General features: G+C 30.4%; 1 protein-coding gene across 7 annotated transcripts in view; it reads left to right on the forward strand.

The window, feature by feature from the left end:
* Positions 1–13,672, forward strand: part of LOC148235298 (monocarboxylate transporter 8-like) — a 306,309-nt gene that overhangs the window by 277,299 nt on the left and 15,338 nt on the right. For 5 of the 7 annotated variants that reach the window (XM_088186597.1, XM_088186602.1, XM_088186596.1 and 2 more), the window contains one exon: positions 3,394–3,432. The exons of the other annotated variants lie outside the window; for them this stretch is intronic. In XM_088186597.1, the coding sequence (XP_088042723.1) occupies positions 3,394–3,432 (39 nt within the window). The remainder of the gene's footprint in view (positions 1–3,393; positions 3,433–13,672) is intronic. 7 annotated transcript variants of the gene reach the window in all.

Here is a 13,672-nt window from a genome sequence, read left to right on the forward strand (position 1 = left end):
GGCGTAGCCCTAGGGGTGGTTCACCTCGCGGCCAATGAGACTCTTCGGTGAATCCTATTAGATTGTTCATTAAGTTATAATTACAATTTTGACTATGGATGATTACTGCGTGACGTTTCTCGCGATGAAGGTGTGCAGGTGATGATGTCTTGGGGCTCTGTGGCTGCGTTCGGCGACTGTCAGGTGTGATCTTCAGGTCTGTCGGTGAGGGCGCGTGGCTGGTTCCTCCGGATGGCTCTCTGGTTGTCTGCGTCGCTGGCTCTGCTGTCTGGTGACGTCTCTTGTCTCGTGCCTCAGTCGTCTAGTATCTCGGACCGTCTGCCTTGGGCCGTCTGCCCTCTCCTCGTTGGAGACCGGTCTTGCACGCTAGCTGGCCAATCGCGATTGTACATCGATCTCCTAGCCAATCGCTGCAGTAGCTTCTTAGAATTAGAGAAATCGGATGTGTATTTCCGAAAGCGAGTTTTTTGCTTGGCTCCAGACTTTCGAATTCTTCGGAAAGGGTTTGCATTGTGGTGATTGATTGCGTCCGTACCGTTTTGTCACAAAAAAGATTCTCCTAACAACCCGTGTTGTGTGGTCAAAAGAAATCCTTTTTGTGTCATGATGTTTGTCTCATTGTTAATGAATGAACGTTTTTGGTCAAGGTCATTAACAATGAGACAATCGCCCTTCTAAATGCGCCTATATGTGTGGTCGCCACATTTTTTATCTGTAATTACTTTTATAATTATACTTATTTACATTATTCTTTACCATCTTCATATTATATTTTAATTTTATTGACCACTTCTTTATAATTGATATACTAATTATAGTTAATAACTAGCACGATAGACCAGTGGTATATTCAATGACTAATACTCCTATATAAACCTTTGTATTTTTTATTTTAGATAAAAATTAGTGTTTATTTTATAATTATAATTCTGATTGATAATCACAAGTTATGTTTAAATAGATTTTTCTAATTTCACCGATAAATATCGTGACGATTAATCTAAATCAAATCAGACTGTACATATTTTAATAAAAATAAGCTTTTATATGTATAAAATAGTGTATTAATCATTTTTTAAATTATTTATAGCATTTATATATATTTAAAACAGCATATATTAAAATCTCAAATGATTTATACATATTTGTGGTAGGGCATTCGAACCGGGTAGAACCGGAACCGAGTACCCGGTTACCCGCCATGTTTTTCATGGAACCGAAAACCGGGTAATTTTTGACGGGTATCCGGTTAATTTCATTTAAATATTTTTTTCCATTATTTCAAATTAAATGGAAGAGCCGAATCGGCGATCTTAAGCGAGTAACGTCTTTGAACGACAAAAAAGGGACAGCACTTAGCGACCTATAGATTTCGAGATAAGCGAAAGGATTATTTCGAAAGGATGCAGTTGTAAATAAAAATAAATTTTAATGCGTTGTAGGGTGAAAATATAACACATTAGATTTGTTAGTGTTTTTAAAATATAACTTTTTACAAAAAGAACATCACTAAAACTTTGTTTCTCTACCTACATATAATAAATACAATCATCTAATTTCTTTTATAATTTTATTAAAATTTATTTCCTTAGTATTTTTCACGTGCAATTTGTATTATTATTGCCAAATATGTGTTAAAATAAAAATTTCGGTTTTGTACTGTTACACATGTATGTAGTATGTAAGTATATGTATATATGTACCTACCGATGGAATGTAAAAATATTTTGATTGAGTAAAGTATTAATAATTACATAATATATTGATTTTATTGCAAAACCTTATTTAAAAAAAAATGATATTAATTATTAAAGTAAAATTAAATATATCACGTCATATTTAATCAAAGATTCAAATATAATAAAAATTATACTCTTAACGGCTTACAAAAACTACCCGGAACCGAACCGGGTACCCGGTTCTTTCCCGGGAAATATCCGTAGAACCGGGTAATGAATTTGTCCGGGTATTTGGATGCCCTATATTTGTGGCACTCAATACCAAATCATATATTTACAGGTTAAAAATGAAAGATATAAATGCAGGAAAAATAATTTTAATTATAAAAAGTTTTTGAGCTTGTAGATACAGGATAAAAACAATAAAATCCTATTGTTATGTATCCAAGTGTAATGGTTGCAATTTAAATGTATATTAGAAGCAAAGCTACAAAGTTCTTTGCTATGTTTGTCAAAGAAAAAGGAAATGAAATTGCTTTTTACGTGTGACATTATCTAATCGGTTTAAACGAAAAGGTTCAAAATGAATGATAGATGTTGTGTTTTACTCTGACAAGTGTACGGTGAAAAAATAAAATAAAAAACAATATACTTTACTATATATATATACTTGTTTGAGTAAAAGTAAAACTAACAAATAATTATCTCAGCAAGTTAGGAAAATATTAATCCATTATGGTCGCAAAAGAATAGGCAACACTTATTAGGCAAACCGTATTCTGCGAAAGAAATGTACTACTAATGTCTCTTCGACTTATAGAAAATTCTCCTTATATTGATTATAAAATAAATAACGTATTTAAAAACCCAAATAAATAAATTAAATCTGGTTTTTGCATAAATACATAAATATCATACGCTACAGTAATATATAAAATCCTTAAACAAGGGTTGCAGTATAATAATATAAATGCATGTAGATCTTTCAATGAATTGCCTGCTATTAATATTTATCTTTGTTATATTATACGAATATAAAATTACTTTAATATATGTTTTAATTTAATTTTATACCAGTATTCTTGTAAGGCCGCAATATATGCATATGGAAATCTAAGTTCTTTATGAATTAATACAAATCGAGTTACATATCTCTCGAGATTTCCCAGGAGAAATAACTTACACAAGGATATAAATTTGTTTTTGTAATGTTGGTTCTAGTTGTGCTATTTCAAAATGGTAAAAATAAACCCTAATAAAATTAATTTTATTTCTTGTTATATTAATGTACACAATACATCTAAAATGAAAGATTAATCTAATTAAGATTTCTTCCAAAAATAAACTTGATCTGCATTCTGAATAATTAATTTACCAACGACTTAACCAAATATTGTTAAGCCGAATTACACTTTTGACGACGGCCCGTCACAATAGAATAGAATAACAAATCAAGCCAAATTCATTTAACTCCCTTTTAACGACGTTAAAACAATTCTGCAAAGCCTCGGACGTCTTCCGACAACCAGTCTTTCTCGGTGAAATTCGATTAACGAGCGTTAATTCGTAAATGGCGAAAGCGAACTTCTCGTCTCGTCTCCTAACTTTTGATGTGGAAAGTTCGCCATTGTTTGATAGAATCTAAAACGCCGTGTACTCTTTTTTTTATCACGCTTACATAATATAGTAAATTACCTATATTTTTTCTCAACAGATACCTCGGACGCGAGATCTAATGTGGTTTTTTGGTCGGGTAAGCAAGCTTAAGAGCGATCGCAAGATATCTATAAATATTTTTTATAGTTCTGGTTATGTGTTCGTGTATTATTAAATTGATTATTTTTTATGCTTAAAAATTTAAAAAAAGCTTTGCATGTACGTATATTTAAAAAGCTTTAAAAAGCACAGTCCAACGTTTTTCATTAGTCAAATGAAGTACCGAAAAATAACCTATTATAATAAGATTAGAAAGCTTCGTATTGCTAAATTAATGCTATTTCAGAATTAGTCATAAAATACGTAACAAGCCTTAAATGGATATTGTGTCATATATTTTATATATCTACACTTCTGGCAATCAGCCACATGGTCAATATAATTGCAATAATGAGGGTCCATAAAACTTAGTTGAATTTGTAAATAATAGTAAATAGTATAGTTTTTTTTATATTTTAAGTAAAACGCATGTGATTGAAAAATCAAATTTTGTTTGCTTATTTTTTATATTTAAGTAATAATAAAATAGTATTTATATTCATTAAAAAGTCAACGAGAGAGAGTCGCAAATTAGTATGAATAATTTATTAGAATACTATATTGACAATTCATGTATTATATATTCTTTGTGAGCTGAATTAGCTTATAATTTGTATGATTTGTGAGACTAGGAAATTATAATTATTTAATAATCACTAATTTAGATTTCCAAAAAACGATAGAAATTAAAAAATACCATATGGGATTTGATCCTGGGTCTTTCAAGTAAATAGTCAGCGACTTATGCCGCTGGTCTATTGTATTGGTTATTAAAAATATGTAAAAAGAAAAATATAAACTGCTTCAAAAATTGCTTAATTTTATCCAATCTGACAGTATGTTAAAATAAATTAAATATTATAGACTTACTATTTATAATTAAAAAGTATTATAAAACATATTCTAAAAAAATATTTTTTATATTTCTAATATTAATACTCAACTTTTGCAGTAAAATTATGGTATTTCCGGTAATTATAATTTAAGTGTCATATATTTATATTTTATTTTTTTATTTTAATAGCCATGATTTTTACATTTTAGAAATGCGACGTTTCGCTTAACATCTCATTTACATTGTCATAATTTACGATACAAAGTCTATGATAAGAATATGCTAACTGAAAGAAATAATAAATGCTTTTTGAATTTAATAGGTTCAAACCAAATAGTTATGCTAATAGTTTTCACAGATTTTCAAAATTAAAATTGCTTATAGCTAAAATTGAAAGCAAACGCAAATGTTACATGCTCGGTCACGTCAATTAGAATTGAACGCCCGTCTCTAAGGTCTGATCAAATTGTCCCGCAATTAGGCAAAGTCGTGTAACCACCCACAGACGCGTGACTCGTCCCTTGATCCTCGGTCAAAAACCATAACCAAATTTGTCGTCTGGGCTAAGTAGACCTTCGTAGCGGTGTCAAACGTTGGTCGAGTATCCCCGGTAGATATCCTTAAAACCTATCATTTATATTACGAGCACTGACCAAAGTTTATTCTTCTTAAAATTAATCAAAACAACTTCCTGCAACCTATATCAATATCTGTGGTGACGTTTGCAACGGGGTATGACGCGATATCCCCGAAAATGTTGTCAAAAGTACCAGATAGGGACATGGCTATTGTAATTTAAGGGGGTGGGTAGTAGATATTGTATGAAATATGTAACTTAAGATGACCCTTTTAAAAAAAATCTTCTGGGACGCTCCTTAGAAATACGCATATATAAAATATTCAAAGCAGCGTTGAAGAAAAACAAATTTACCAAGCAAGGACCTCGCAGCTTTAAATTATTAATTTATTTTGCTAAAGAAAGGACTTTATTAAAGTAATGTCATATAGTGAATTATTTGTTAATAAATATTAAAAAACGTCACAATGACTTATGTTATACGTACATAAATTTCACAGAAAATAATCCAAAACAAAACGAATTTCCAGTCCATACATTATGTTAAATAAAAAAATATACATCACAGTCAAATTGGCATACCGAGAGTGAATTTTTTTTTTTTACTGTATTAAGTCATTATTATCGGCAGGTAATTCACTACATTGCCACATCGTCAATTCTATAATTAATATTCTAATTTTGCCCTAATAATGTTTCTCCTGTTTAATAATGATAATAATAAAGTTAATAGTAATTTAAAATACCTATTCAAAAATATATTGTATTAAAGATTGTAAACTACTCTAATTTTTTGTTTAAAATCTATCTGCTAATTCATACTACTTAGCATAAAAAAAATCATCCCATGAAAGCAAAAATACCACTTAAATTTAATTAAAAAATGCTACAATTTCACAAAAGTAGTATCCGATTTAGGTGTCTTTTTAGGAAAACTACAGATTTCATCAGCATAAATAAAGTATATGCAATAAAGCCTAAAATATGTTTGGATCTATTTGAGAAGCTTGATGGCACTGTGTTTCTTATAAAATATTTTCACCTAGTGTGCAGCACTTAGCTTGTTTCTCTAATCTGGTTGCTAAATAATTTAACCGACACATTTTTATTGGAAAAGGTAAAAAAATGTTTCAACAAGAAATTCCAACAAGGTATGCTAGAATATAATTCTAGAGTGTACAATCTGGGGATTCAGAAAAAAAAGTTTTTTTACGCCACTTAATTAGCAGTGATCCCGAGAATTGATTGAAGTACCGCATGCAAGAATATGAGTAATTTCTACTCATTCTCAATGATCGAACATAGGTCCTTACCCACTGGTTCATTGGGCTTCGTATTAGAGACTGATACACTAGTCAATGCGACAATGATACATTGTCTGATAGACCCCAGACAATGCGACAAACCGAGGAGGTTCAAATTCGAAATTAAGAGGAGACTCGTCAATTTTGGACCATCAGAAATCGAAAAACCATTTAACCGCTTCTCTCTTCATAGCAAATCCTGGTCCACCTTGGCGTCCTGAATCCATGAGTTCACAAAGATGACTTTACTGAAATATACAAACTGTACATTAACGTAAATTAAATTTCTTTACAATAATATTTAACAAACACCTCGTCTTGAATCAACATAAGCATCCCTGATACGAAATCAGAACAGTTTACTCTAATTTAAAGCAAGATATTTTTTCTATTATTATTTTATATCATCAAAATTTTAACGGCATACTAATTAAAATATTCAAAACTAGAGTTAATAATCAATGACATCCAAATTTCATTTTTAATATTATTATTATATTTTATACGTAGCTTAAAAAGCTTGTTGTTTTTTCTCCAACGTTGCGTTGAATATTTAATATTTTTGTTAAGCGTTAATGATTTTTTTCAAATTTGCAAATTACTTACACCCATTTATACGTTTATATCCTTAAAATAAAAAAAAACTTGACAAAATTTCATATAATATTAAATGAAGTCCGAATTCTGTATTAACGTCGAAAACGTGCGTCGAAATTTTTCCTCTTATTAAAAAAGTAAAATCGAGAAAAACTTTTCGAGGCGATGCGATGGTAAAAAAGTTTTCCTTTTATATTATGGCGACCCCGATCAAAATTAATAAACTCGTTCGAAACCAAATATAGGTCCGGACAAAATGTATTTAAATAAAAAAAAAAGCCGAGAGTCACGCAGTCAAAAGTGATTTTATGGGATTCACTAAAACTAGAACAACATAATTATTTTTGGACGTGGATGTTTTCGCCGATACGCTGAACATAAATTTTATAAATTTATATAAATGAATAAAAAAACACGTATTATATTTATGGGTGTATTTCCAGTTTAAATTATAGCGAAGACCAACATAAGCACCGACTCGATCGTAAATTTGTCATTCGTTACGTTATCGACTTAACTTACGTTTAAATTTGTGAGAATTAAAAATCATATATAAAATAACACTAACGCAATACAAAAATTTAATTTTTTAACTTAAATTATTTATTTGATATTGAGAGAAAAACATAAATATTAGCCATTGCTATTATTTTCATATAATTTATAATTAAAAATATAGCACTAAAATAAAACAGACATCAGCCTAAAACAATACAACGTATTACAATCAAAATCGGTCTATTATTGATAATATATATTTATTAACAAATAACTTTTACAATTATATTTATATTCAAATTTTATTATGTTGTGAAACCAACATACATATTAGACTAGTAATCAAGCGATACGATATTGCCGCCAAAATATATTTTGCTTATTAAATTAATAACGAAGAGTAAGCAAAGGGTAGTAAAAATACAAAAATAGTGTGATGTAATTAAATCCCTAATAATACAACCATTTTAATTGACACGGTAGACATTATGCTTGTCCGAACCAAAGTTCAACTGAAGTCGGCCGAGGTCGTAGACTTCCAAGTAGCGGATACACTGCCACAAACGGCGGCCGTGAATGACGTTCGCACGGCGGCTGCTGTTATGTACAGCTGACATTTTTGGACGCGATCGAAAAATGTGCCAAATAATCGCAATTTTTAAATTGTCATATTATTAAAATTACAATAAAAGTTTGTGTGAGCACTCACCGATACAATATCAGGGAAAAATTTTCGGTCGTAAATATTCAATTTACGCAAAATCTTTTCGGTTTTTGCAAAATGCCATAAGGCATTAAAATTATACTTCAGAATACGAACACCACATCTATGACTATCCTAGAATTTGTCGCCATCGATTCTAAATAAGAATTCGTTATGGTGTGACATTTATATAAACCGATCTAGGAAAATACATAAAGATATTCGAAACGATTTTTTTTAACAAAATCAAGTACCACAAATTATTTTTTAAATATTTTATTTCATATAGAAAAAAATATAATAACGATATCTGTTAGAAGAATATACTATCAAAAATATAATTGATCCCTTTTGGTACCCTAAAATATTCAAAGATGTAAGTAAGAGTCTGTTGAAGTCTCCGATAAGCATGTAGTATTATAACTTGACCACGTGACCACAATGCAGCGCTCGACATACGTGTTAACCATAGGACGCCTATGTGCATACTGAAATTGAACCGAGTTACTCGTTCTATCTCAGTTTGCGAAAAACCATATCATTATCTCTTTCACTCTCGTCATTTAACACGCCTGAGAGCGAAAGGGAAAGTATTTCACCGCTCGCGCTCGAAAGAGCAGCTCCGACTTCAAATGTTCGGAAGCGCTCGAAGCTGGCCAAGTGGACTGAATTACCCCTCCCCCCCACTTTACCTCCCGTTCTCGGTAACCTCGGACAACTTCCGAGATATTTTAGACCGAACTCGACCGAAGTAACCCACTATATTCTCCGTCCTTGGCCAACCTTGGCCAACTTCCAGAGAGTGTAGTGCAGATATTATACTTTTTTTAGTGAGCTTAAAAGCAAATATACAGTAATAATTATGCATATTTAAATAGAAATATTTACACACATATCAATGCTTTCATTTGCATCAACATATGATACATAAAATTTTATACTATCGTATAATTGCAATTTCGAATCAACATTGTAATAAATATATTATAATATTTTTTTTATTGATAAAAATGTTGAATCATTTTTAGGAAAAAAAACTAAAAAAAATCGTTAAATAATAATAATGTTATATAATAAATAATATTTTATTTAGAATAGATACAATACTAGTTTTTGATATATATACAAAAAAATATCATAACTTGTGCTATTAAATTAAATATGAATAAATATTATATTATATATAATTTATATTGCTTCTGGGTTAAATGTTAATAGTGAATCATAAAATTAAAATTTAACGATGTTTAATATATATATATTTTTTGTATTGATCGTTTCTTTTTTAATTATCATAAATCGTCTCGTGCTTAATATGTCCGTTAACCATTATAAAATCGGTTTTCATTATTAATAATAATTTTGAGTGATATTGAAATTTTATTACGACTTCAAAAAGGATCGTGACGGTAACGACAATGTTATAGTTAAAACTAGTTACGGAAACGGCGTCTGGCAACGTAAGCAACAATTAGACGCAACAATTTATGTATCGATAATAATAGAGGTGGGCCGCAACCGTAACCCGATTTACGACATGGAGTTCGTAAAACGCGAGATGAAGATTTCATCTCGCACCGTTTCTTATCGCGTATTGTGTGCTGCATGAAATGTTTATTGCGCTAGAAAAAAAAAACATGTTTATTGTCGATAAGAAATAAAAAATTAAATTATGATGTGAAGAAGATAATAATAAAGACGCCCAATGTGGAAATCGAAGAACGTAAAAAGTGGCACAGTGTGTGTATAAATAATATATTATATATAAGATAGGATCATAAAACAGATTTTGTTGATTTTGGGGAGTGCACTTTTAATTACATTTGCATGATTGGATGTGATGTATATATAATATTTAATTTATTGCGCAACCAGTGTTTTTAATATTGACTTATTGGCGGCAGACATAATTAAAAATGTACTTATGACACACTAATTAGTGTTATTAGTATGGTACACTAATTTAAAAAGTGGCAATCGAATACATTTTCGCTGTGTTATAAACTTGTCAGTAAATAAAGACGATTTTTGTCACATAATGATGCAAAATTGTAATAAAATGTTATCTGATGCTACAGATAAAATGTTCAGAAATTTGTTTTGGAGCATCAGAGAAGTAAATTTTAATATCAAAGATGCTTTTTTATCATCTGTTATAATATCAAAAGCATACTGTTAGTAAACAACATTAGTAAAGCGCTAAATATAATTGCCATTACAGTTTTGAAACGCTAATGCTCTGGAAGTGTCCGAATCGAAGTTCAACTAAAGTGGGCCGAGGTCGCCGACTTCCGAGTAGCGGCCACACTGCCACAAATTTCATATGCCATCCGGACGGCGGTCGTGAATGACGTCCGCACGGCGGCTGCTGTCACGTACAGCCAGCATATTTGCGCGCGATCGAAAAATGTGCCGAATAATCGCAATTTTTAAAGTGTCATATTATTAAAATTACGCTACTGATAATTATAAAAGTTTGTGTGTGCACTCACCAATACAATATCAGTGAAAACTTTTCGATCGTAAAAATTCAATTTACGCACTATATTTGTCGGCTTTTGCATAATACCATAAATTATAAAAATGATACTTCAGAATAGGAACACCACATCTGTGACTATACTAGAATTTTTCGCCATCAATTCTAAATAAGAATTCGTTATGGTGTGACATTTATATAAAACGATCTAGGAAAATACATAAAGATATTCGAAACGATTTTTTTAACAAAATCAAGTATAATAATTATTTTTTAATTATTTAATTTAAAATGAAAAAAAATATAATAACGATATATGTTAGAAGAATATACTATAAAAAATATAATTAATCTCTTTTGGTGCCCTAAAATATTCAAAGATGTCAGTAAGAGTCTGTTGAAGTCCCCGATAAGCATGTGGTATTATAACTTGACCACGTGACTACAATGCAGCGCTCGTCATGCGTGTTGACCATAGGACGGCTACGCGCATATTGAAATTGAACTCAGTTTGCGAAAAACCATGTCATTATCTTTCTCACTGTCGTCACTTAACACGCGAGAAAGCAATAGGGGAAGTATCTCACCGCTTGCGCTCGAGAGAGCAGCTCCGACTTTGGTCCGTTTGTCGACAATGTTCGGAAGCGCTCGAAGCTGGCCAAGTCGACTGAATTACCCCCACTTTACCTCCCGATCTCGGTAACCTTGGATAGCTTCCGAGAGATTTTAGAGCGGGCAGAACCGAACTCGACCGAAGTAACCCCGAATTAACCTACTATATTCTCCGTCCTTGGCCAACCTTGGCCAACTTTCAGAGAGTGTAGTGCAGGCATAAAGATGTTTGACATCTAGGTGCCGCAATAATTAAACATTAAAAAGTAGATACATAGCTTTATGCTTGCGATTCGTTACTTAAATGCAATCAAATCGATTTTTTTTTCTGAAATAGTTCATTACTGGCGATTAAAAGTGGATTTAGTGTAGTAGAAATATATCACAGTGATCATAGTGATCAAACCAGACTTGATTCCACTGGATACTGCTCACAATTAACCAATATGTTTCACTGTGACAATGCTAGACATGTTTATAGGGGACTACCCAAGTTTGTAAAAAGATTGCTAATTTTTGTATTAAAATCTATAACACACAATATATACAATTTAAAAATAGCTATGATTAGAAAATAGTATACTATATATTTATATTTAATTTTGGTTTGACAATTAGTGTATGCAGTTTTTTCTAAGATTATACTATCATTTTTTATGCCAGAAATATTTAATAATTGCATGCATATTTTTACATTTTTTAATATTATACTGCTAGATTACAGCACTTTTAATTTAGATATTTAAATTTTAATATAAAAAGCATAATTATATAAAAGATACATTATCAGAACTTATGTCGCAAAAAACAAGTAAATATTGAACCATCCTTCCATTTAATATCTGGACCACTCAATAGATGAATTGAATCAGCAGATCTAAAAATGGTCATAAAGCTTTTAGCAAAAATTTCTGTCATGAATAAAAAAAAGTCCCCTTCGAAAATATATTGAAAATGATAACACGTGCATTCGGGATTGCCATCCAAACGGCCGTTTATAATCTGATAGCTGTTAACAGCAATTTGTTTCAAAACTCGCAAACCTTTTAAAGTTGGCCGGTTTACCGAAAGCGGCGGAAAGCAAAATCTCTTGTGGAGAGGGTCATATGTATAAAAAATGATCACTGGCAAGCAACTATCACTTCTTTAGAGACTTTGATATTTATTTTATTAAGTCATAAACAACGACGGGTTAAATGTTATTTTGTCATACAGACATATAAAGCTAAGTACCTGCCATAAAAACCATAGCTTAGTGCGTCATAAAAGAAAATGACAAAGTACCATTGTGCTTTTTGTCTTGAATGCATTACAATAGCGTTACAAATTTATACGAATGCAATCTGTTTTACCCTGAACAGAAACTCACACCCTAACCAGTTTTTGATCGGGCGAGCTTTAAATCTCCCTCTGGTGAGGTCAAGTGTATAAAATACTGATACACAGAAATCGAGATGAACTTCATTCGAGCTCTGAAACTGATTTAACATTCACTGCGTATTTTATTACATCTAAATAAGCATACTTGTAAAAACATTATTTCAACAATAGGTATATAATATTTAAATAACGATAAAATGTTTTAACCCTTTGAACTCGTATTTTTTTTTTGGTTGGGGTAGTGCCAGCTCGTATTTAATTTCAAGATTTTTTATAAGTTCAATTTTTGGAAGTAAAAATGAAATAAAACATGTTTTGACTAATCTTTTTACAAATTAAAATTAATACAGCGAAAGGTGGATAGTTTGTCAGTATTTTAGTTAAAAAAAAATTAATTAAATATTTAAAATACATTATAATTTTAATACTTTAATCGGAAAATAACTTTTTATATTGTACTTTTTTAAATAACTTGTAAAACGATAACCATGAAACTTAGAAAAGAATAATTTATTAAAATGTGTTCACGAAGAATTGTACTTACTATTCACAAAAAAAAAAATGACATAGTATTAGGTATACATAGTATAGGAAGGTAAATGTAATGATGTTTTTAGATGATTTTTCGTCCATCGCAATCAAATGCGCGGCAAAACAAATAAATTAATTATTTAAAAAACAGCTGAGTGTTGTAGCGGCAGGGGTTTATAACCATTAAGAAATTTGTAAATAGCTAGATGTCATATGAATTCTAAATAATTAAAATATTGGACTGATTGTATTTTTTTGCACCTATCGTTTATTATCTTGCGCAATGCGCTTATTATCTTGCGCATCGCGCTCGTTCTATAGCGTTTAGCGCTCATAACATCGATCAAAAATTTGCGTTCATACAAAAAAATAATGGTTACAATATAATTTAATCAAGATTAAAATTACAAAGAGTACAAGTTTTTTACTTGTTGTTTTTTTTTCTTAGTAAAACCTTAGTTTTTAGTTTTTTTTAATTGTTGTTTTTTCTTGGTAAATAGTTAATACATTCCCATTAACAAGTTTTACACTTTTTAGAAAATCAAATTACAATAAACGTATTATAAAAAAAAAAAAATATACTGTTAGTTAAATAAAACATATAATAACATAATAACGTTTTAAAACATATTTAATACGAAAAATTGTTATGCACCTTACAATAAATAAAACACAAACAATATGCACATCAGCACATATGTTTTAAGCAAAAGGATACATTT

The sequence above is a fragment of the Plectrocnemia conspersa genome, unplaced genomic scaffold, assembly GCF_051122295.1.
Source record: "Plectrocnemia conspersa isolate PC_06_02 unplaced genomic scaffold, ASM5112229v1 ptg000005l, whole genome shotgun sequence".
NCBI classification, from domain to species: domain Eukaryota; kingdom Metazoa; phylum Arthropoda; class Insecta; order Trichoptera; family Polycentropodidae; genus Plectrocnemia; species Plectrocnemia conspersa.